Source organism: Bacillus rossius, chromosome 1 (assembly GCF_032445375.1).
Source record: "Bacillus rossius redtenbacheri isolate Brsri chromosome 1, Brsri_v3, whole genome shotgun sequence".
In the NCBI taxonomy this organism is placed as follows: Eukaryota; Metazoa; Arthropoda; class Insecta; order Phasmatodea; family Bacillidae; genus Bacillus; species Bacillus rossius.
The window spans coordinates 29,197,559-29,223,635 of record NC_086330.1 but is presented as its reverse complement, the minus strand read 5'-3'; the positions used below and the strand labels follow the sequence as shown (position 1 = coordinate 29,223,635).

General features: G+C 36.9%; 1 protein-coding gene across 1 annotated transcript in view; it reads left to right on the top strand.

Moving 5' to 3' along the window:
- LOC134533638 (BDNF/NT-3 growth factors receptor-like) overlaps positions 1-23,677 on the top strand; it is a 240,520-nt gene extending 216,843 nt beyond the window's left edge. Inside the window, exons 6-10 of the mRNA XM_063371154.1 lie at positions 7,410-7,574; positions 8,934-9,055; positions 14,403-14,576; positions 19,088-19,246; positions 21,733-23,677. Of these exons, the coding sequence (XP_063227224.1) occupies positions 7,410-7,574; positions 8,934-9,055; positions 14,403-14,576; positions 19,088-19,246; positions 21,733-22,044 (932 nt within the window). The 3' untranslated portion in view covers positions 22,045-23,677. The remainder of the gene's footprint in view (positions 1-7,409; positions 7,575-8,933; positions 9,056-14,402; positions 14,577-19,087; positions 19,247-21,732) is intronic.
- The last annotated feature ends 2,400 nt before the right edge of the window (positions 23,678-26,077 follow it).

Below are 26,077 nucleotides of genomic sequence, written 5' to 3'. Positions count from 1 at the left end.
CGCGCAAATATTAGTAGTATGTAAAAGTACGTTCGGGCACCGGTTCCTGTTCGAGTTGCGAGGTGCCAACCGATCTGTGACGTCACGGAGGCCAGATTGAAAAACCATTTCACTGTTGCACTTTTCGTTACGGCCGACATATTGGATTGTGAACGTCACGGCGGCCATCTTGGATGACCTTGACATTGACCTCGGCAGCCAGCTTTAATTCTAGAACTTTCTGCCATCTTGAATTCTAGAATGATGTAATTTTCGTTTCCCCCGCTATATTGGATGTGTATGAAGACACCGTTGAACTTTTCGTTACGGCCGCCATCTTGGTATTAAACGCCCCAATCTCTAATGTTTCATTTTTTGTTACGGTCGCCATCTTGAAAATTCATAATTTTTATCCGTTTTAACAAAAAAAATTGTTAGAACTTATGAAAAATTGGATTAATAAAATTGTAATATAAAAACCTCCGCCATTTTTAAATTTGTCCAACAACTTGAAAATTAATATTATTATCCGCTTTTAACGGGAAAAATTTTAAAATTTTTAAAAATTATTTAAATCCAATTTTATTAACAGGTGACCTTTGACCTCGAACTTGAGATTTAACATTGACCTTAACCTTTAACCTTGACTTAAACCTTGTACATGAAATTTAACCTTGAACTTGACATTTGACTTTGACATTTGACTACTCCATGACCTTGAACTCAGACCTCAGGCGTTATCTTAAATTTAACCATATTTTAACCAAGCACTCCAATTCCAGAATGTTGTAATTTTCCTTATTGAAATTCTGTAATTATTATCCAATTTTAATAGAAAAAAATTAAAAATCATAAAAATTCATTTGCTTAAATTTTAATAAAAAATTATGAAAAGTTCTTCGGTTCGAACCCGGCGAGATCAAAAAATTAAAAATGGCGACTGATCCTTCCTCCACAGAAGCCACTGGAAGACTGGCATCCCACCACTAATGCCAAGGAAGAAATTACGTAAGGCAGTATGGCGTCAAGAAAGCCATCTTGTTTCCGTCAAATGGAGGTTGCCATCAACATATGGTTTTCGCCTGACAGAATACGCTGCCGCCATATTAGTTTAATTTTTACCTGCTAGATCTCAGTATTAATTTATTGCCAGGATGCCTCACCATCTTAAAAATTTGTCCGTTATCTTGAAATTATTAAGCTATAAATTCGGAAAAAAATTTCAAAAAAAAACTTCAGAATATTCAATCACCTCAGTTCGATCCTTGTTCAATGCAAACAAATTAAATTACCAAAGTAAAAGACAGGTTCGATAAATAAAAAAAGCTATATTACAAATATAATATATATTATATAAATTCCACAAGTACAATAAACAAGCAAATTACTAGTGTTTCTCAATTTATACAGTCTTCTTAGAAGGCAAAGCAAGTCCTTTGGATGAGTATCTATTCAGGGCAGATATACATGACAGTCGATTAACCAGGCACATCCAGTTGTTGACTAGGCACATCCAATTGTTGACTAGGCACATCCAGTTGTTGACTAGGCACCTCCAGTCAGCGGCCAGACACATCCAGTCTGTAACCAGCCACGTCTTGATGTAAGCTAGACACGTCCATCGGGTGGCGAGCCACATACAGTTGGTAGCCAGGCGCATCCAGTAGGTGGTCAAACACATCCAATCAGTAGCCAAGAGGTATTTTTCTCCGATACTCGGCGAGAATTTTAAAACAGTTCATGTTCAATGTCAGGCTTATATACCAGGTATCTCTGAACCACGAGGCCTATCATGCCCTGACTACAATCTTATCGATGCACATTAGAAAAAAAGTAAGCACATTAAAATAGGAAGAATAATAAAGGGGGGGGGGGAATTAACGAAAAGGAAGCACATTTGGAAGCATATTTGATAAAAGGAAGCAAGAAAAAGGAAGCACATTCGACAAAAAGGAAGCTGTATTACAAGAACTCAGTCTTAGTTACAAATTAGATTTTGAGAAATAAAACAATTATTTTAAAATCAAAAATATATATTTTTTTAAATTTTATGCAGGTAAAAAAGTTATTATTTTATGTAGCCAGCATCCCTCAGTTCTTTAAGTAGTTTTCAAAATATTAATATATTTAAAGAATTATTAAATTAATTCCTATAATAATTGTAATAATTAATCTACTTAGTTGAGGTGCGAGTAGTTTCCTGCCCTTAAGCGAAGGATTTTCCCATAGTGAGCAATCGATCTCTTCAGCTGCTGTCATCTTCCTGAAATGTGTTTGTTTTATTAATATTTTTAAGATCACTATTTTTCCAATTATCATCGTAATCTTGATGAGAATAATTTATTTTATCACGTCGTTTCCATCGTTTTGGTCTCAAAGCTTCATTGCAGTATTCGATCTTGTCAGCATTAGGTGCTTCATAAAAGTTTTTTGTCTTACCACTAGCTTCAGAGTTGCGCATCGTGCCTTCATCGTAGAAGTCAGCATCTTCATCTGGATTACTGTAAGGATTCGAATTTAATGACGTCGAAGTTTCTTCATCGTCTTAAAGCTTTCTTTTTAAGTTTCCACTATTATTCCAAAGTATGGAGGATCTACTTGAAATGGGCTTGAATGTATTCTCACTTTTCACGGTGATGATACTTCCATTTTAGTCTTCCTTAAACCATTAGCATCCTTCAATTTAAGTTATTTGTCGAGATCAGGAAAGCTATGGACATAATAACGTTCAAGGTAAGGAAAATTATTGTCGTCATGCAGAAAATTTTTCTTTGGAATAGTAGCTCCATTGTTGTCCTGTAACTTTTAAGTGGGTTAGGCTTAACAATTTCTACATATGGCGGCAGCGCATTCTATCAGACGAAAACAATATGTCGGCAGTGACCTCTAGTAAACGGATTTTTGAGATGGCGACCGTAGAGAAAAATGAAACATTAGATATTGAAGCGACAGATACCAATATTGCAGCCGCAACGAAAAGTGCAACGGTAACGTCATCAATAAAGATGGCCGCCGTGACGTCGGCACTTCGCACCTCGAACCGGTATCAGTGCCCGGACACACATTTACAAACTACATACTAATATTCGATACGGCACTTATCTATAATAATGGGCCAATCAGATCCTAAAATACCATTAAATCGATATTAGAGGAAAAAGATTTGAAGAAAAATACTCTAGAACGTAAAGTAAATTTTAAAAAAATTCATCACTAATAAAACCTCTGAAGTTTGCTAGGTCAATTGTTTTTTCGTAACTATCTTGTTACCATTTCCCAAGATATTGTAATTTTGACATGAATTTAACATTAATTTGAATAAAATTACAATATTTATCGATTTTGGAAACTTAGGTTGTGCGGGTAGAATGTATTTTTTTAATTTATTGTACATTAATTTCATTTTTGACACTTGACACCTAGATTTGGATTCGTGGTACTCTCTGAGATTCGAATTCGAGATTAAGATTTGAGAAAATTTGAATCTGACCCATCATTAAGTAAAATTAATCTACTGATAGGAACAAGTGAATTCCGTTCAGGATGTCCTAGGAGTACGATTCAAAATTCAACTTATCTGCGGAGACCAGTCTCACACATGCTAAACATAACCAGCTTCAGACTTTCGCGTTTTTTTCCCCTTAATTTTCCAGTGGAACGTTTTGAATAATTCTTAAGCGTAGCCTCGAACAAGACTGCATCCCTGATTCCTAGTGACCTCCAAAATTCGCGGATTCATTCGGTGATAGGCTAGAATTCAAACACATATACCTCTTTAGATAATTTTGCTATTGGCTTACTGTTCTTCTGGACGAATCTCAACCAGTTATAACCCTCAACCAAAGAAGGATCGAATCACAGACAAACCAGCTGAGACGATTTACAAGTCGGCAGCCAATGAACTTGCGTTATTTGCCCGAGTGTACAGGGATATGTGCAGTCTATCCTGAAGGCCATCGAAACCGCGACTTTTGCAGGTCTCTACTTATTCCTTTACCTTATTCATGCGCAGTAAGCGCAGACATGAAAGTTTCTTCACCTCAGCCAGAGACATCCTTCGGCAGTCAGAGACGTTAGAAAGTTTACGAAAGTAGGAGCGGTAGAAAAGGGTTGTAAACTTCAAACAACAGATGAAGTGTTTACATTCTACGGTAGTTAAAGGAGGGGGGATTTTATGATGTCATTCGAAAACTTTGCATTCAAAACGGCATTTACGTACAAGGTGTTTTTTCCTGACACCGACTTCCAGTTACGCGTGTTTTCTCGCAGGAAAACATGTCTCGTGACTAAATTTCTAGCAACCCTTAGTAGCGATACGTCGTTGAACAATATTAACTGTATGCGCATACACACCTTTTTAGTATGTGCTATCAGAAATGCACGTATTACTGAGAGCTCGCACCGATCTCGCTCAATATTCTGTTCTCAAAATATCTACTTTTTTATTTGGCTGAGTTTCATTTTATCAGTTGCGTTGCAAAGAGGAAAAGAAGGATGAGGGGACGAAATGCTGTTTATGTTTAACCTCCTGAAAAAATATATCGAATCGGGTATAGCAATGAGTTGTACAAATTTACAATTATTTTTCCTTACAGTATTACTGATTCTTGGCAACTGATTTTCCAAAGGACTCTTTTGTAACAGTAAAAAAAAAAATTTATTTAGCAATCTTTCTGAGGGGATATCGTTTTGGCTGTAGCTATTATTTTGGTTAGTTTATTCCGATCGCACCACGACATTCCTAGTCAATTGAACATTGGGTCCCCCCCCTCCCCCCCCCCCCCCACCTGAAGACTACAGTCGGTGAGCGAATGTTTTTAATTTAAAAACATCTAACCTTTTCCCTCTGTCTTAACTTCTGTAATATAAATACGTTTGTGTGCGTTTGTAGAGTATGTTAATGCCAGTGCATTTCATTCAGCAAACACACCCTAAACAGCGGAAAGAGGAAATTACGGTCTAGCGTTATTTCTACCAGCTAGTCTGCGTCAACTTAAAAAATTATTTTCGTACTTTCGAGTCTGGACGGTGTTTGTTTCCGCGGCAATAATTGATTACGGGGGGAAGGGGCACGATTTATAAACTAGTCTCATTGCGTACCCCCGTTCTCTCTCTCTCTCTCTCTCTCTCTCTCCCTCTCTCCCTCCCCCCCTCTTTTGTCCTCATCCGGGGGTAACCAATCTCCCGCTCCCGCTCCGATCCCGGAAATCATTTGTCCGCCGTCCGCGTTTCCCCGCCAAAGTTTACTCGATTGCGAGCGGATATCTCCCGCGCTTGCCCGCGGGACGCCGAATTCAAGCTCTTCCGGTTCCGGCAGCTTCAATCTGGGGGGGAAGGGGGAGGGGAAAGAGAATTGTTTTATTTCCCCGCCGCGCGACCACAACAACAGCAGCAGCAGCGCGCGCAGATTGCCACTTGTCATCGGATAGGAAGGGGGTATTTACGTCTCGCGAGGAGTTTCCCCCTCCCCACTTGCCGTTTCTATTCCGGACCCGCGGACCGGGACGTGACGTCACGTGTAACAATGGTGCGCTCCCCGTCGTGTGTGTGTGCGCGTGTGTGTTTGTTTGCGCGGGGCGCGAGGGCGTTTGTCTCGTAAAGAGCACCAAGGGAAGGGGGGGGGGGGGAAAGGAGGGAAGCAAAGCGTCCCTCCAAAATAAACGCCGTCAACGACGCTATACCCGCCAACTGGCTGTCGACGGACCGTTTCGGGAATCGCCCGTGCCCTACCCCCCCCCCCCCTTCCTCACCCCTTCTACCAGCGATCGTATTTTAGACTTTCGCATTTCCTGGATCCCCTCTCACGGAGTGGATGAATGGCCTCTTAAAACTCTCTCTCTCGACGGCTTTGCTCTCGCGCGCCGGACGGCTCTCGGTTGTTTACGCTGCAGCACATCCGACTCGGCTCGGTGCGATCGCTCAATGGAGCGACCTCGTGCGGCAGTTGCTGACTGCAACCAGGGTGTCATCGTCGGCATGGCGGGCCCAAGGTCCACGACAGGGCGTCGGTTAACCCTGACGACCAGACCAGCTGGGAGCACCGAGGTTACGAGGGGATGCAGTATAGCCAAAGAGCTTCGATCAAACATTTAAAGATTCGTTTGACAGTGTTTGAGAATCCGACTTTCATCCGGTAGTACCTACTCCACGTCCAGCCAACCCCAAAGGTGACTTCAACTCTGAATGGAGATCCATAGGTTCCAACCTGCAAGTACGGGAAGCCTACAACCCACGTAGTTTCGGTTCCCTACCACGTTCGTGCAACTTCGAATTTCTCTCAAAAATTAAAATTAAAAAAATCGAAGGGTTAGGTTAGGTTAGGTTAGGTTAGGTCAGTCACAACATGCTTGTTTTCATTGGAAACTTCTGATTTAGCGGCTGAAGTGGCCTTAATACCAAAACGCAAAACTTCGGAAATCTTCGGAAATTCTTGCAGGGAACCGAAACTACGTGAGTTGTAGGCTTCCCCTGCAAGTACGGAAGGCCCGGTTCGCGGACCTACTGGTTGCTGAGCCGAGGTTCGCGGGTTCGACTCTCGTTCTCCCCACTGTTGTCACTTCGCCTTCTTTGGGCTGTTCACTGTTCACCCCATCATCATCATCTACACACGGTCACAGGCCACTCCGGGAAGGCTATCTTTTCAGGAAGGGCTTTCGTACAAAGAAGAATGCAGTTGCAAACGTTTTTATAATTAAGTGTTCTCATAATCATCCTGGATATTTCTTCTCCAAGCAGGCTTTTTTTTTTGTTTTTTTTTTTAATGATATGCTTATAGATTTTCATTGGTTCAAATTAGTGAGTGGTTCTGTATCAAAAAGGGAAACAGAAAATAAACCCTTCAATATAATATTGAAACACAGAGAAAGATGCATTTCAGGTCCGCGCCGTAGATTTTTTCGTGAAAACGTCAGACTTGCGTTTTCTATAAATTCGAGCATATTTACAAGTTATATGGGACATCTTTAATAATTTTGTGATTTTTCAGTTTAATACCAATTTTCACTTATATCCTTGCAAATATTTTTATTTTTATTTTCTCACTTCGAGTCCTAATCTTAAGCTATCCACAGTGACACTCGACACAATGACATCCTAGCTAAACAGTTTTCCATGCTACAACAAATTGTAACTTTCCACCAAGCTAATCGGTAGCAATCATGTGCATGCACCTACACTGGTGCAATGACGTCACAGGCAAAACAAATAATGTGCTACAAACACGTGCAGACATGATCTATATAAAATATGTTTTTATTCAATATATATTTTTTAGAATATTATTCTCTTGATAAGCAATTTTGCACTTAAACACCTGTAGAACATAAATGTAATGTATTAAATTGCAAGATGGCACCTCAAAATCTTCACAACTTGTTTATCAGTTTTCCCGTAAGAAGTCAACTCTGTAACACAATTGAAATGTTTTCCAGGAGAGCTGAGGAGGAAGGACAGAGGTGAACCGGAAGTGGTGGCAGTGAAGATGCTCAAAGAGTCGGCAACTCGAGAGGCTGAAGAGGACTTCATGAGAGAAGTGGACATAATGAGCACCTTCAGGCATACCAATATTCTGTCGCTCATTGGTGTGGTCCTCAGAAGTAAGTAACGCGACATTCGTCGCAATCTTAATGTTATAAATGCACACGACGGTTTTTTTTTTTTTTTTTTTTAGGATTTACTACAATATTATTGAGGAAAAGCTTTGTATAGTACCCAGAGGCACACTATAATTATGGACAATATAAATATCCCTAAAGGCTTTGAAAGATACTTTTAATCAAAGCTAGAAGCAGTTTTATTTTAAACTGATCCCAATATCATTTCAAAATTATTATTTTTATGCCTAAATAATTTTACCTTAACGAAAATTTTAAGTTTTGTAAAATTTTACTGCAAAAAAAATCTTGGTTCTCAATAAGTTCAGCATAACTATAGTTTGACAGCCCTTACAGTTGCCAAAAGACAAGGCACAAACACAGATTATGACATTTTAATATATATTTTTTTTAATTTTGCCATTATTTTATTTTTAAAAAAAAGAGGTTTGTAATGTATGGCCAAATAAACTCTGAAGTATAGAATGACTTTCTTTCTCCACGTGGATAAGGTTTCATGTAATGTGCCTTTGCCTAATACAGTCCAGTTATGAACATCGCTCACCACCCACTTTTTTGTTGGAAATAAACATAATGCCTTACAACTGAAAAAAAACATGATATAATCCAATGAACAGCACTAAAAACAACATAACTACCTACTTATTCCCATTAGAAACCAAAAAATTTCACTGAGTATTACAATAAAAAAAATTAAGTTGTAGATCTGTTTTGTTTCTGTGGTTATTTCTTACATATTTTCTGTTGGTTTCTGGTGTGAATTTTCGATAGGGTCACAACAACATGGGAACATCTACTAACCATCCATCCATAGATGTGTCAGTCGCCCGAGAGTTAAATTAAATTCCAAATCTTAAGAGGCCACTCCAGTGTTTCAGGGGCACTACGCAACCCGCGTTAACCTCATAAGATTCAATTCTATTTTCATTTTGCTTATAACTAATTAACTATTATAGATTTCGAAATGATGCTTGCTTGATATGTAAGACAACGATGCTCTTATCAAAGCCCCTTTCTTCAAAAACGTGCATAAATTATGGTTTTATACTAATCTTTACTAATATGCATAAGTGTATTGTCTAGGTTTGAACAATAATTTTTACACGTTTTTGAAGATAGGGGCTTTGATAAGAGCATCTTTGTCTTACATATCAAGCAAGCATCATTTCGAAATCTATAATAGTTAATTAGTTATAAGCAAAATGAAAATAGCATTGAATCTTATGAGGTTAACGCGGGTTGCGTAGTGCCCCTGAAACACTGGAGTGGCCTCTTAAGTGGGCCATGCAGTGCACGGGAGCCTTGTTTTGTGAGTGTCAAGGGACGTGTCGCGTGTCGCAGGTAGCAGCCACAGCCCGTGGATGGTGTTCGAGTTCATGCCGCACGGAGACCTCGCAGGTGTTCTCCGCAGCAACAGCAAGCAGTTCTGGAAGCCCGTGTCTGGTCTGCTGCCCTTGGACAAGGTCGGCAAGCAACCCGGAACACCTGCAGACTTCCCACCTTTAACCTTTTCCCTGCACCAGTTCTTGTTGCCCCAAAACAAGTCGAACTTTTCCATAGCGTTGTTCTCTAGTTATATCCAGTTAAAAAAAAAAAAAAAAAATGTTACATTGGTTACATTGCTTTTATGTTTCATTGTGAAGCAGAGGCATACCTGAAACATATCGTTTTTTTTTTTTTGTGCAGTTACTCTAGAACGAAAGTTGCTGTAATTACGAGATGTGCTGGAGCAACCATTCAAATCATTGAAGGTTATTTGAGTAGCTGTTTGCCAAGAGCATGAGAACCACCAAGGCAATCCTGGTTCTATTCCCAGCAAGGCATTGTAAAGCAGAGATATACTTGAAACATATCACTTTTTTGTACAGTTACTCTAGAACGAAAGTTGCTGTAATTATGAGATGTGCTAAAGAAACTATTCAAATCATTGATTGTTATTTGAGTAGCTGTTTGCCAAGAGCATAAGAACCACCAAGGCAATCCTGGTTCGATTCCCAGCAAGGCATAGCCGTCAAGAGAAATCAAGGGCCTGGGGGCAAATACTTTAGTCGGTCCCATCCGTATTATTTAATGTACAACTTTTCAACATCCACAAATTTTAAAAAAAATTATCATCTAAAACTTGTTAATGTTACTCTGGCTATAACTAGGTGATGTGCTTGTATCACATAACTTGTACAGATTTATATTAATTAATATTGTTTAACTGATATTAAGTATTAATTTTTTTAAGAAATGCATACTCTGTACCTACTAACCTACTTTACATGAAATAGAGTTAAGTGTGACACTGTTTAAGAATTTTTTTTTACATTAACTTATATTTAAAGAAAAATAATTCTTTACACTACATATTTACTATGACAGTAATATGTAAACGTCTTTTTGAGCAGTGAAACCGGATTTATGCTTTTGTATAATCACTGCGTGTAGAGTTTCACATTTTTTAAACAAACTAGGTACCTAGGGGTTTCTCATAAATTAACTCACAAATCCAGAAATCTTAGCATTTCTGAAGTTCCTAGAAAGTACATGCCTTTTTCTTTTTGGGTACCATAGACTTAAAGTTTTCATCCTATCTGGGTAAACCCAAGTTTTAAAAACTAATCTTGAAACACAACCCGGGCCCCTCACTGCAGCGGGGTCAATCTCAGATTTTTCAAAAGTGTGAAATGTGATGAACATTGCCATGTGCCGGTAGGTTTTCTCACAGTACTCCCTTTACCTCTCTTTTCTAAAAGCATCTCATCACCTTTCATCATCTCTAATGACATTGATGTATTCTCAAACATCATCTCAGAATCTGATAATAGCATTGTTTATAGTGACGTGCTAGTAAACATCAAATATTATACATTAATATATATTGTGCTTTGCCACATTCAAGATTTGGTTTTGTGGAAAAATAAACTTGTCACTAACTGTTATTGATCTGGCTATTCATTTGGTTTTTAGATGCTGTATAAACAGCAAATATTTATTCGTTATTACTAATTTTTTGTCATCTGTTTTATATCAGCGACAAGATGTGTACTGTGTGTTTAATTATAAGGTATAATTTAATACATACATATATATAATGTTTTTAATGCTATTAATTCTATCTGAAGATAAATTAATATTTTCTGTTTTAAAACTACAGAAAATACCATTTCTGAAAAGAAAAAAAAAAGGTACTGTGCAAAATTGTACATACACCTATATTTATTTCCAGAATACGTACAGTTAAAACAAATCTCTCTTCTTGCCGCATATTTCCCAACAATGCAAACAGCACTATTTCCAACTGTTTAACGAAGCTGTCACAACAAACCCCTTGCCCAGTCTTACAGCTGCCATTTGTTTAGTGAACAAGAGGCTCTCTGAACATTTCTAACGTCTTCTCGGAACTGGCAGATGCCAAGAATACGTTCAGCTCAACTATGGGAAAAACCTACCAAAATTACATTTCATAGTGAAAATAAGAACAATCCCATCACAACAAAACTTAAGATCATGAAACTGATTTTAAGTATTTAATGTTTTTAAGAGATGCATACTCTTTACTAAACTACTATACGGTACATGTAATAGAGTTAAGTATTACACTGCGAAAGAAAGGTTTTTTCACCAACTTATATTTAAAGAACAAAAAATTTTTACCCTATAGATTTAATACCTATGACAAAAAATATAATTTTTATAAGCATTAAAACCTTATTTATGCTTTTGGATAATTACTGAGTGTACAGACACTTCACTTTTTAAGCAAACTAGGTAGGTGTTTCACATAAATTAACTCATAAATCAAGCAGTTCTGGAATTTCTTAGGTTTCAAGAAAGTAATGCCTTTTTTTTTGTATACAAAATTGCATTGTTATCTTCCCAGATCATCAGAGTGCCAAGATATATCGTACACACAGATTGCTTGAAAGTGATTTCCACAATGACTTCACTACTCAAGACAACCTGGGTTATAAGTTGCCAGCTGCTACCAATATTTACACTATAAAAATATAACATAGTTAAAATTTATGTAATATAATATTTAAAATGCCGTAGATAAGTCAAGGTAACAAGTATGTACACTCTGCACTCTTTTTCCTGCACTTCAGTTGGCACATTCTGTAGTTCGGCAATTATCGAGCCGTTCAAGATAAACTTTATACATTAGCGTATAAAAGTAATCCGTGGCCAATTTTAAAGGTGTCTGTTTGTTTGTTTGTTGATAATGAGACATATTTTTTTAGACATCATGGATAACAGGAAACTGAATGTTAAACTCATTACAGTTAATCAAAATTTTACTGCAATTGATATTAAAATGATATTAAAGAATAATATACAAATAGGCCTCCAGAGATTTCCAAGCTAGTACCCAAATGTCCCAAGTAAAAATATTAAAATAATTTAATCATTGACCCTTATTCTCGGCAGATTTTTTTTCAGTAAATTTCAGTAAATGGATTAACTAAAATGTATCGACCGAATTCAGTTTATATATTTTTATAATATAAACTATACTTCCTCAACTCCATCAATAATTTACTGTAACTGTAAAACCCCAGTAAGGCTCTAAGCCATGAGGGGTAAAGAAATTATTACTATTATTAAAGGGTAAAACTGTTCCAACGTACTTCTTAAAATTATATGTATTTTTAAAGGGTTTAGTTTGTTTAACCTTCCGCACAATATGACCTAACAGTCTTTGGGAAGGGGTGAGGGGGGAGAGGAGCTTCCCCTTGCCACCATGACACCTCGTCACAGTGTCAGTCCATCATCTTCGCTTGTCAGAGCCGGAAGCAATCGGCCCAGCTTGTGGCTTTCATCACTGGGTAAACTGATCATTTCATATTCAAAGTCTATATTAACGTATACAAACCTTTTTTCCACTGCTTCGAGGCTCGCTCCAAGAGGTGGAGCACGTAATCTAATCATTGAAATTATAAAATACGTATGGATTTTTCACATAGTTTAACATGAACTAACTCTAGACACGAGGTGGCCTGGTCCGATACATGTACTGATTACATGCCATTGGCTTTTTAAACAACTTCGATGTTTGTTATATGGTTTTTATTGTAAAGAGGCATGCTCAATAAAAATCCTCTCACCAGAATATATCATTATTCTTTCGAATTACGTGTTCGACTGCGAGACAGGCGTGTGGGATGCTTGTAGAGCCTACTTAGTTACCATCTGTATAAGCAATAGTCATTGATCAGATGTGTTTGTGGGGAGATTTTGAGCCACATGGGCCACGTCACGGACCTGAGTAAGAGACAGAGCCGGGTCCACGTGGCGCACCACCATCCGAAACCATCAATTTCAACTTGCCCTTATTCACACCTATGTCACCATCATTGTCTAAAAAATTAAAACGTGTGCGTATCAACAAACAATCAAATACCTTTAAAATTGTCCACGGATCACCTTTCACATCCTACTGTGTAAAGTTTATATTGATATTTTGTAAAATTGAATACAAATCTAAGTATTATTTAAATTTATAAGAAATTTATTTTCTATTTTGTCCCAAGCCCAAAGTATGTCATGTTACTTACTGTACATGATGTGTTAAGAGGTTTCTGTTATCCGTCTGTTCGGTCATCCGTCACAGCCCATGTCCAGGCGGTGACAGTGAGAGTTAGTTGAAGTTTTACTGTTCCGGTTTTAATTTTTTTGGTATTCCCTTTAAAACTACATTGACATTCAATAATCCAGCAAAACTGTTAATCCGGCTTGGACAAGGTCTCGAACGTGCCAGATTAAAGAGCTATTACTGTACTACTTTCAAGATATGTATGTGTGCACATCTTTAAAGCAACACAGTAACTCGAGTCTTAGTAAGTCTTTTTCTGTTCTGTAAGGCTTGGTCTCACAAACTATGTTAATGTTTTCTTTTTTTTTTCATCATTACTTTTATTCAAGGGAAACTTCTAAAATTTAACTTTTGCATTTTTTCGTGGTTCCTATCTTCTTGTGCAATAAAATATTTAGGAAACTTTAAGGACCTCATAATTCATCGCCTTTACCACAATTGAGAGGTAGAAAACTATTTGTAAAATCACAAAATCCCTTAAGGGAAAAAAATGTTTAACAGTAAATGCACAAAAAAAAATTTTGTTGTTTAGTTAAACTCTTACAGAATAATTCCCCCCCCCCCCCCCTCCTTCCCCTTTTCCTTTTACAATTATCCAGAATTATTATCTGAAACACACATCTAACCCAAGCCTCAACATTTAATTTGATCCTAAAATTAAATATATTTTATAAGTTTACAGTAAGACAATGAAACAAAAAATAAACTTTTTAGTTATAAGATGGTATACAAAAAAAATAGGAAACATCGAACCCGATTTTTTATATATAAAATGTAATGACATGACCTGAGCTTCGCCATTTTTGTACTGGGCATGCATAAAGCATTGTTTGCTACAAAGTCAAAAACAAAACAAAAAAAACTTTTAAAATACCTGATTTTATCCATTAGTTTCACAATATCTGTCTTTTTTTAAGGATTTTATAAAATTCTTAGTGAAATTTGATACTTTTAACGGCCCTTATTAAATAAAAGACAAACTAATGACTTTATAAGGATATCAAGGAGGCATACGTACCCTGTTGTTCTGCAACAAATATTTTAACAGATAATCACTTAGTGTCATATCATGGGGATAAAAAGTCGTGAAAGTGAATATACAATTACAAAGACCTGCGCACAGATTAAAACATCAACATGTGGTGTGTGAGACTGGGCCTTAATCAAACCAATTTCACCAAAGCTATGCAGTTAACGTGTGTTGAAAACGTCTTCCCTCACGTGTGCAGAACCTGCTCCTGAGCATTGCCCAGCAAATCGCTGCCGGGATGTGCTACCTCGCCTCGCAGAGATTTGTCCACCGCGACCTGGCTTGCCGCAACTGTCTCGTCGGATCGGGCTACATCGTGAAAATTGCGGACTTTGGCATGAGTCGAGACGTCTACACCTGCGATTACTATAAGGTATCGTAAAAGTGTAGCTAGGTATATAATGTATTTTTCTTTTTTTTTTTAATTAATTTTTACATAAGCCTGCAATTAGTAATTTCATTATACTGTAATGTCTATGTTTTGTATTTCTTTTTATGCATTTTATATTTTGATGTTTATTTTTAATAGTTATACTTATTTGAACTTTACTTGTTTGTTTGTATTTTGTTTGTATTGTTTATATGTTGTCCTTGTATTGTGTTGTGCCCACCGCTAAAGCCCTCGGCTGTTGGTGGGCATGTTACCATATTAATAAATAAATAAATAAATAAATAAATAACACACACACCATTTTAAACTATGTACATATGAAACTCTGCTAGTAAAATGTATGCACAATGAAATTTTTACACCTAAAAGTTGACTTCCAAAGTTGGAAATAATTTATTTTGACAAATCTCTTATGCTGTAAGGTAACATTCCCGTAGCGCTAAAAAATATTTTACACAGTGAGCAGAATTTTTAATTTAGTGGAAGGCAAGCATGCAACTTAAGTAATAGTTAAATATAGAGTTAAATATAGAGTTTAATATAGTACCCAAGCAAGCAAAGTACAGCGTGGTTAGAGAGCAATGCTTACAACAACTACACTGGAGACAATGGTTTATATTAAAGTATTGTGGTTTTTATTTCTTTTTTTTTCAAAACTAATGAAAATAAAGCGCAATTATAACATTTAATTAATTAATATTTTCTTAATATTTTCACTGACATATAAACTTCATGTGAGTTAAATTTTAATAACAAACCTACAAGTATTTCAAAACTTAATTCATACCTCATACGAGGTAAACCATTCTCAGTTTTGTTTAGCATTGTTCTAATTTAGCAGACAAAACATGAATTTACATTAAATAATAACTGTTAGCAATAAATATACAAGGGCTGTTTTTCTTTCAACCTCCGATGGGCTATAATACTAGACAAATTTACATAGTATAAAAAATTTTAAGACCTAAAATTCAGCAGGGTTATTTTTCTACATAATCTCCCAATACGATGAAGGTATTTGACATATTATCACAAGTTTCTCAATGCCTTCTTCAAAGAAGTTAGCCGCCAGTGAATAGAGATACAGGGCCAGCGCCTTAATCTCACCCAAGACGCCGTTGAAAGGTGGATGGACTAATTGTGCGACGCACTAGCTTCCGCGTCAAGACTTATTGCAAGAGATGCGAATAGTGGGGCAGAATGTGCAGCGCATTTAGTGCATCCGCCTCACAGCAGCGTCGTGAGGTAGAGGGGTATTCAGGCGCTGGCCCTGTATTTCTATTCACTGGCGTCTAACTTCTTCGAAGAAAGCAGCGAGAAGCTTGTGTTACAATATGACAAATGCCTCAATCTTTTGGTGATTATGTAGAAAAATAAGTTAGACCCTGCTGAACTTTTGGTATTAAAATTTTCATAATTTGTAAATTTGTCTTTTTTTATAGCCCATTGTGGCTTATAACCACAGTGGTTCACTGAGAATTAAACTAGCTATTGTTCTCTCACCTTTATTTTTTGAAACTCGGTGAAGATACATGTACTGTAATGAAGAAATGTGAGTCACATTTGTAAGATTGAAAATACCTTTACATATTTATGAAGATACAGAGAGGTGGAAATTGTTAGATTCAAAGCTCTACATAGATTCTAGAATCCCTCAGCCATGGTATACTGACAAATTAACTCGGTTCTATGCACACAAAATATTAATGTACTTCTTTATTTGGTGAAAAAATTTCCTTAGACTATATTTTCATTTCAGGAAAAAATTAACTTGAGCCAAATAATTTTAAAACTCTGTAGTACAATGGTTCAGAGACATCCCACTAATCCAAACTAATTGGGGACCGAGACCTGCTCGGATTACCATATTTTCAGATTAGCTGACTAAATGCTGTAATACAATTCACCAAAACAGTTTATGGTGACTGATACATGATTATCTTTTGTACTATAAATAATTTGTAATAAGCATTTCTTACTCGGAACAATAAAAATATGTAAATCTGAAAGTAATTGTATGTTTGAAAAATGTACTAATGCCGTAATGTACAAATGAGTTGCTAATAACAGTTAAAATAAAAAAAAGGTAACAATTCAATCTTTTTAGTACATCAATTTGGTACAACATTTATGCTAAATATGTTACATCGCTCGAGTTTAATATATTAAAAGAAATAATTTTTTTTTGTGATCTGGGTTAAATTTTTGATTAAAAAAGCTGATTATTTTGTATTTTTTATTTGCATTCCATGTTATATCATTATTGACATGTTTTTTGGTGTTATTTTGGTTTTTATAGCAATTCACCACATTATCTTGTCACTAGTTATTATGTAAAACAGCCTATAACATTTTTACAAACAAGAAATCACTAAACATATTAATTATTAGATCAAGACGTCAAAAATAGTTTTTAAAATACAAAACTGGCTTGGGTTGGCCTGATTTTCGGATTAGTGTGTTTTGGACAAGCGGGACTCTACTGCACTAGTACTAACATAGGAACCATCACTTCAATTGTAATGGAGCAAGGTGGTGCAGTGGTACGACACTGGACTCACATTTCACAGGACCCAGGATCCTGGTCGGACACCCTAATTTTTGTTTTTCGTGTCTTCCTGAAATCGCTTCAGCACGGGTGGCTCCAAGGCCGGGCAATGGCCCAGCGCCTTGCTAATGTCGGGGCCCCGCTCTGGTGCTTTTCACTTTTATCTAGTGTCTTGCTAAAATATTTACACTAATGGCAAAAGGAAAGTTAAAATGTTATTAGCAATGAAAACTTTTAAAATTGCTGGTCAATACAAATTTCAATTCATGATTTTGTTTTAGAAAAACTTGCAAATTTTGAAGTGAAACTTCTTTGCTGAGAGGGCTACAATTTTTGAGCGTTACGAAAATTCCGATCGCATGAGGGAAATAGTTAGGTACGTGGTGGGGGAACCTGTAGAGAAGGAGAGTGTGTCAGCGGCGACGCGACTCCAACGCATGCACTAGCCATCGAATGTGAAGACGGCAGGAGGGAGGAATAGGTACGTAGCATAGCATGCTATATGCTGGTTGTAACGACCGGAAGGGGAGACAGCAGGGGAGAGGTAGGAATGACGCAGCAGAGATGCCACGGAATCCTCGTAATGCTGCTTGGGTTTGTCTACTCCTCAGTTTCCATAACGGCTAACAATTGACGCTACATATAATTACGCTATTCCACAAGAATTTTTTTGCAAGCATTTATAAAACTGTACTGGGGATAATTTATCAGGAAAGAATATCAAAATTTCTTAAGATAAATCAGCAAAACCGTTGTCGAAATTTAGGTTCCAGGTTGGCTTAGAATTTTGTTTGAAAGAGATAATATTTCACGTTTCCCTGAGTAAACAGCCCAAGGACACGCAAAGTCTAGGGCAGCCACCGCACTCGAGGCAAACACTGGGACGGCAATTAAATGCAAAGCTGTAGAATTACAAAAAAAAAAAATGATTTCGAAATATAAAACTTTGAAGAACATTGTTCCCGGGAGCAATTGTTCTTTCTGTATACTACATCAAATTGTATTTTAACGCATAATATTAAAATAAAATAAGCAGTTGAATGTGTTTGTGATTTGAAACAGTAAAAATCACCAATATATTATTTTTTATTTTTTTTATTTTAAGATATCCATTATAAGGTTTTGATATAAACTGGATATTTCAATCAGGAACCTTGTTCCTGGGAGCAATTGTTGTATGAAACTTATCCAATTGTATTTTTGGCAAAAAATTAAAACAAAGATAGCAGTGAAATGTGTTTGTGATGTGATACTGTACCATAACAAAATAAATTTTATTTTTAAAATATGAATTGTAAAACTTTGATATAAACTGGATATACAATAGGAAAAATTACCAGTAAATGTTACTCTAGCCAGTAAACATTTATCTAGCCAGTAAATGTTACTCCATCTATCCAGTAATCATTACTGTAGCCAGTAAAAATTACTATATCTAGCTAATAAAAGTTATTCTAGTTATTAAATGTTACTCTAGTCAGTAAATGCTACTATTAACCACTAAATGTTACTCTATCTAGCCAGTAAATGTTACTCTATCACGTAAATGTTACTACGTATAGCCAGTAAATGTTACTCTAGCTATAACTTTAAACGTGACCTGTGTGTATTGCATGACTTGTAACGTTTCCTATGAATTCTTTTAACAAGTTATTATGATTTTCACCTTATCAGGATTAACCCAAGCTGTAATGAATATTGAAACCAAACCGGGCCCTCCATCGTAATGGCCCCGACCAAAGACTGCTGCTCATTCATTCCCCAGGTTTCTTGAACTTCCTTTTGTTTGTGTGTCTCAAAAAACCCCAATATCGCCGAGACGTTGATATCGAGTAAAAAAAAACTCCATATAAACCTAAGGAAATGCAAAAAACTTAAAAAAAAAATAAAAAAAAGTCCCTAATACATGTTCATTTGTGTTAAAAATTTTCTTGGCAATCTCTAGATTGGTGGATCTCGCTTGCTGCCAATCAGATGGATGGCCCCAGAGAGCATTATGTACGGTCGATTCACTCTGGAGTCGGACGTGTGGTCGTTTGGAATCGTCCTGTGGGAGATATACAGCTTTGGAAAGCAACCATATTATGGGCACACCAACGAAGAGGTAAGTACCGGTAGCAAATGTTCATAACAACTGTTATAAGTTCATGTATTGCCATTTTATCACATTATAAATTATTATTAAATATTATTAAATATTATTACAGGTTTGTGGCTAATCTTATAGTAAATATCTAACTAAAAAATACATGTATTTCCTACTAAACTACTGAGAACCATCCCATCAAAATAACTGTCATTTTTTTAGGTATTCAAAACTTGTGAGGAGAAAATGGTGTCCACCCCATTGTTAGAGATTTAGTAATGAATAGTAATGTAATTAACAGCTTATGCGTGCCTGCTAGAATCAGGGGAGTATGCAGGGGAAGGTGGGGTACAGATCCCCCCAACCCGAAATCCTACGCAATCAAACATCCCTGTCAACAAAGGGAAATAAATGGAAAGCAAACAGTATGCCATGTGTAGTGCTGCAGTTCTGCTGTAATATTTATATTGAGTGATTGATATTTGAGTATTTCCAGTTGATGGTTTCTTCAAAATAAAATATTTCAATTCCTACCACTATGTGTATTAATTATTGGCTACAAAAATTGTTTGAATAGAATTAATTTGAACCTTGAAATTCTAATTTTATTCCTGGAAGACCTCCAGCTTTGTGAGATTTTTTAAAATGAAATTATCTAGGTACATTTCGTAGATTAAAACTTGATTTGAAGTTCCATTCCTCCTCCTCCCCCCCCCCTCCCCACAATTTAAATTATGCATACACCCCTAGCTAGAATAAATGATTAATGGGTGGTGATCCCAGCAGAGAGAAGGCAAGCCAAGCAAGGTTCCTCGAAGCAATAATTATTGAGACATTGAACTCTTGCACTCTATATTATTATTACTATTATTATATATATCGATTGTTTGACCTTCTTTATGTTATGCCCTGTGGCAACACTGTTCAAGTTGGTCACTGTGCAATTGTTTTGTTGTTTCGTTTTTTCTTTTTTTTTCTTACTCACTGGTAGAATAATCATCAATGGTGCAAGGCGACGAAACGTTGGTTACTGAATGAAAAAAGGGTCTGTGCAATTACGAAATGATTACAATGCATATCAGCAACGCGCGATACAAAGCGATAACCTAGTCCATTCCTTAAATCTCAATAATAATTACCTTCCTTTACCCCTTTGACATTGTCGTCTGTACCAAAGGAGTGGGCACCCTGTGGTCAGAGTTCCAACTATTTACCCGTTAGATAATATTTGTGTATGCACGATATTGTGGAAACTGTGCTTGCAATTGTCTATTCCGTGGAACTAAATATTAAAGGAAAATACTGTACTAGTTCCATCTCCTATGAAATTCACCAACATCAACATATGGTACTGCCAAGTAGGTTTCCAGTTGTTGTAAAGTATGAATTTCAAAGTATTGTGTGTGACAACCTAAATGTTTACATGAGATCTCCAGGTAGATGAAGCCAAGTCTTTAAGGGTATATTTTGAAGAAAGATTACATATTACAGTCATTACCATGGTGCAACTTCAGGGAAAATTTCTACTTAGTATTTTGTATTAGAGTCCTTAAACTTTAAAATTGTCAACTCAGAAGTGTATAAATATTAATAACTAGTTCTTATCTGCGGCTTCACTCGCGTTGATGTCCTCAAATAATTATCAAAGATCATTGCAAAGAAAATTAAATAATATGATAATTGTTTTGTTTATTGTGTGACTGGGATCATCAGTATTTAAAAATTCTAACATACAATTTAGCTTAAAAAACTGAAAACAAGCTTTATTGAAATATGTTTCACTATTACAAAAAATAAATAATTTTAAATACTAACATTTTAAAAAGTTTAAAGTATTAATGTATAATAAATTAATTTTTACATAAAAGAGCTTAAATCAGAGTGTTATTCTAAGATGCTCCTGTATACTATGTTATATGTTTTTCTGTCCGGTGCAAATATGTGTAGATTTTGGGCATTGGACACATGCGAACAGGCTACATGTAATTGGCCATGGGAAAAGCATGGCTTTTCCAAATACACCCCTGCTACCTGCAATGTTTGCCCGTGCACTTTGTTAATGGTAACAGCAATACTAAACCTGACGGGAAACTGAACACTTTTGAATTGGAACGGTAGATCAGTGGGGATAATTGGAATTCGAACCTCTTGAATGGTTCAATTCCCAACCTTCATTCATTTGCCAGACCGAAGGCTCCTGGGGCTCAGCACACACAAGATCGAAACCATTTCCTCATGGACTCATCGTCTACTCGTATTACTGGTCACCCTAGTTTTTTCCTATATGAATTGTCTTTTAATCTCGGGTTGGGTGTCACTTCGGCTGGGGATTCAACACTGCTTAAAACTCGTAAACTATGAAACTATGAAAGCTACAGAGTTGAAATTAACATATCTTGGTAGAGCAGACTTTACTCCTGGTCGTTGTATATGACTCACCCAGAAAACATTTGCAGTGATGACGTAATGACATTTTGTTTCGTGACGAAGAAATGTTTCCACAGGCGATAAAGCTCATACTGCAAGGCATCATGCTCATTCCCCCGGACGACTGCCCGGCCGTGGTGTGCGAGCTGATGCGGTCGTGCTGGAAGACTGAGCCGAGGGACCGGGTACGCTTCCTGGAGATACACGACCAGCTGGAGAAGGCGAGGCCCCCCGGGGGCGGGGCACCGTCCCCCCGCCTGCCGAGGCCCCCGGAGGCGTTCCCCGTGGGGCAGCTCCGGGCGGCGGAGCTCGTGGACGCTGACGACTACCTCCGGCCCCGGGTGCCGCCCGCGTCGCAGACGGAGTACCTGCAGCCACTCCCCGACTGAGTGCCTCCCGGTCTCGCTGCCTAGGGACGTCCGGGTGGGAAGTTACCAGTGCCGACGTTCTGCCTCCCGCCAAGCCGGCGTGCGGTCTACCTCTTTCACGAGTCGATAACCACGGACAACGAAAACGACGCGAAACAAAGCGTGCCAAAAACAGATGTGGAGTAAAAGTTCTGTGTGCCAGATTCAACTGAATTACAGCCGTCAATCTCCTCGGCATTGTGTGTTCATTGATAATACGTGTATTGAAATCTCATTTGTACATTTTTTTATTTTTTGATTAAGACTTTTATTCTTTCATGTTTTGTGTGTGCTAAAATGTGTTTTTACAGTTCCTGCAAAACTTTACAATTTTAAGCTGTACCCAAAACAAATACAGCCATAAATGTGGGTTTGTTATAAGTTGTTAGTTAATTTATCCCACTTACATCACCACATCTAAGTGTACAAAAGTATAAACAGTCTTTCTAGTGACTGTCAATAAATGGAGTGCAGGCAATTTATGGTCCGCCACAAGGCTTAGACAGTGGCACACCACACTAAAATTATTTAGGACCTTGGTGGCCATGTTTGCTTAGGCATCTCACTCATGTGGCAAGGGATGCCCAGCATCCCAGCATAACTAAAATCTATGAGCACCAAATCAGTACCCAAATGGTTCGGAGTGCATTACGAACTTGGAGGTGCAATAGCTTTGAGGGGCCCACTTTGTGTGGTACCTCGTCCTAAGCACACGCTCTGAACTGGCCCACAGTCTTCTCATCGTGCATAGGACAACTGTGAGGTCTGAGCGGTGACCGTAACATTATATGGATGAGAAATTAAGATATATTGTGTAAGGAAGGCCCTCGAGTGCCTTCAAGAATCCGTACCAGGCGTTTCATATCTTAAAATTATTCTTAAATAATGTTCACTCTCCTAAGAATACAGTTTTAAATATAAAAAAATAGAAAAGAGAACTAATCATCCACCTTCAACGTACTCTTAAATACTTTTTGTAAACAGACAATACTTGGATATGTCGAGCAGATTCTAAATTGCTTGGGTTCATCTGAAGCTCTGCATACCACATGTCCCAGGAAAGCGAGATCCTCAAGTAGTAGGTATCTGTGCATAACCTTGCAATTGTAAAAATCTTTAGCAATAAATAAAAATAACAGGAAATAACTACTAAACTGCAGAGTAAATTAAAATCAAACAAGCTATCAATTATACAAAAAAAAACTTCATTTACAAATTGTTTTCCAATCACTATAAATTTTTTTTTTGATGGTCCTGACACGGTGCTCAGCTATCATTACGTTCTTTCACAAACTGAATAAATTAAGTGGAAGGGTGAAATAGAAGTAATTTGGTGGAGAGAGGTAGGTTGATACTAAAAAGACTATTCATAACAATTTGATTTATAGATTTCTGAATTTTTTTTTAGTTGACCCTTACTATTGAATGATTTGCCAACTCTGGTCTAAATAAATCAGCGAGTCGCAATATAATTTATTTTTCACTAGTTTTATTTCAGAACTATCTAATGTCCAGCATGTGTTACAATGCCTCATTCAATTTTTTTTTATTTGTAATAGCAATAGGTATACATATAACATATAAGGCATCTCTCTCTCTCTTTCTATATACATTCCTATATCTCCTTCAAAATCTCTGCATATCTATAGCTCTATATCTACATCTATATATACATATATCTTTTATTTTATATGTTTAACTTTATATCTCTCTCCTCTATTTACATATTATCCATACCTCTCTCTATATGTGTATGTATGTGGGTTGTGTATATCACTTTATCACTCTATATCTCTCTAATATTTAATTAAATTTAGCTCGGACATTTGTGCGCATCCATACAACAAAACACATAAACTGCCGCTAAACTATTTGAAATACATTTGTTGAAACAACTCACAAGCCACCTATTGTTTGTGTCACACACAACCTGAAATATCTTTTGTTTTTATTTGATTCAATTCAATTCTGTGAATTGTCACTATCTGTCTGATTTACTTCAATTGTCATGCACGCACACGCACAACACACACATACAGACACGCAGACACACACAAACTGCCGCTAAACTATATGAAATACACATACTTAAAACGATTCATGCACCGCCTATTGTAAAATGGTTGTACTAATTCAGAAAAATTCGTGGGGATGCATATAACAACTCACCAAAATTCTATCAAAAATTGATGAAAGGTATAGGAACACATACGGGACAAACTAACATTCATTTTTATCTGTATAGATTAGCCTTTTTGCAGTTACCATTTGTTTTGCTACCCAATTGCTAACCAGTTGACTTCATCTTCAGAACAGTCACCACTCCACAGAATCATACCTCCATGGATGACTCGCATGCCACCTATTTTATGTTATCTCATCTAGACAGTAACCTTCTTCATGTTTAAAAGGTCAAGTGTAGAAAATTTCATAGAAATCGATGAATGATACTTTAACAATGAAATGGCAAAACATCAAGAATAATTCAATTCTGCTTTAAGGATTAACTTTATCAAAATCTCACCTAGACAGTAATCTTCCTCGTGTTTCAAAGGACAAATGTTCACAGCTTCAATGCAATCGGATGAATGGTTTAGGTAAGTATAAAGGTCAGACAGACAAACAAACATTCATTTTTTGCATATGTGTATATATCTGTGTATGTGTGTCTAAAAACCATCATCGAATTAATACTGTATTTACTCAAATAAACCACGTACAATTTTTCGTAAAATGTATGTTGAAAAAGCATGGTGTGTGGGTTATACAAAACTTGTCAATGCCACATGGCAACGCTGCATAGCACAGATTCCATCAAGCTCCAGATTGTTTAAACTGCTGTTGCTCAATGGACGATGCATACAGTAAATAAGGGTATACCAATGGTGAACGACGGACCGTAGGTTAGTTACATTACAAATGGTGAGAATAGGTGCTGGGTTAGCTACATTGCAAATACTAAAATTATGTTTAAATGTATAGCTATATTAAAAATACTACAAAGTAGCTACCTTTTTAATTCATATTTCACAGAATTCTTAATGTAGCCAGACTTGCCAACTTGTACGATTTTCCCGTACAATGTACGGAAAACGACTTACTTGTACGGTTTACGGGGACGTATGGAAATCTTCCGGATTTTTTGCATTTTGTAGTGTATGTTGGTGTAAAGTGAAACGTTAGTTGCTCGCGCTCATGTGTCATGTTTAGGCTTACTGGCATTTTTTTTTTTTGTGATTTACTGTTAGTCACGCCGTACCCTTTTCGCCGCCAACCAATACAAATATTTTCACAAATAGAAAATATACTGGTAAGTTTTGGATAATTAACGTACTACGAATACGCTTGTGTGGCCGTCTTTTGTTTAGATAGCTGTATGCAGCGACAGTTGCGCGCGCACAGGTCAGTGTAAACAACATGGCGTCTCGCAGCGCGTGCCTTTGTTGATCGTTAAGGTTTTATATGCATATATTCTTTGCCAACTCACGTAGAAAGTTCTTTTGTGCAGTGGATCTAAATCTGGTTTACATTTTTGTGCTCACACTTTCGCTCTCCGCCCGCGAAGATGTAATTTCCTTCATGTAATAATATTGTTGATAGTTGACGACGCTTCAGGTGGAAAATGCCTCCAAAGTTGAAAAAACAGTATATGCAAGTTTTCCGTGTATGATTAAATCTGGAAAAGGAATAAACTTCGCGTTTTGTTCGATTTGTAGGTGTGACATAAATATCGGACATGGTGGCAGAAGTGATATAAATGCTCACTTAAAATGTGCAAAACATGTTTCGAATATTATCAGTAAGGAGACGAGTTCAAAATTTCTTGACTACTTTGCTAGGAATGAAAAATCTGAGTGCTGTGATAAATGCTGAATGTCTTTTCACAAGTTTTCTTGTGGAACATAACATTCCGTTAAGTGTTTCTGACCATGCCGGCCCACTCTTTAGGAAAATGTTCCCAAATTCTGAGACCGCCAAGAGATACGGTTGTGGTAGAACTAAGTCGACAGCTATT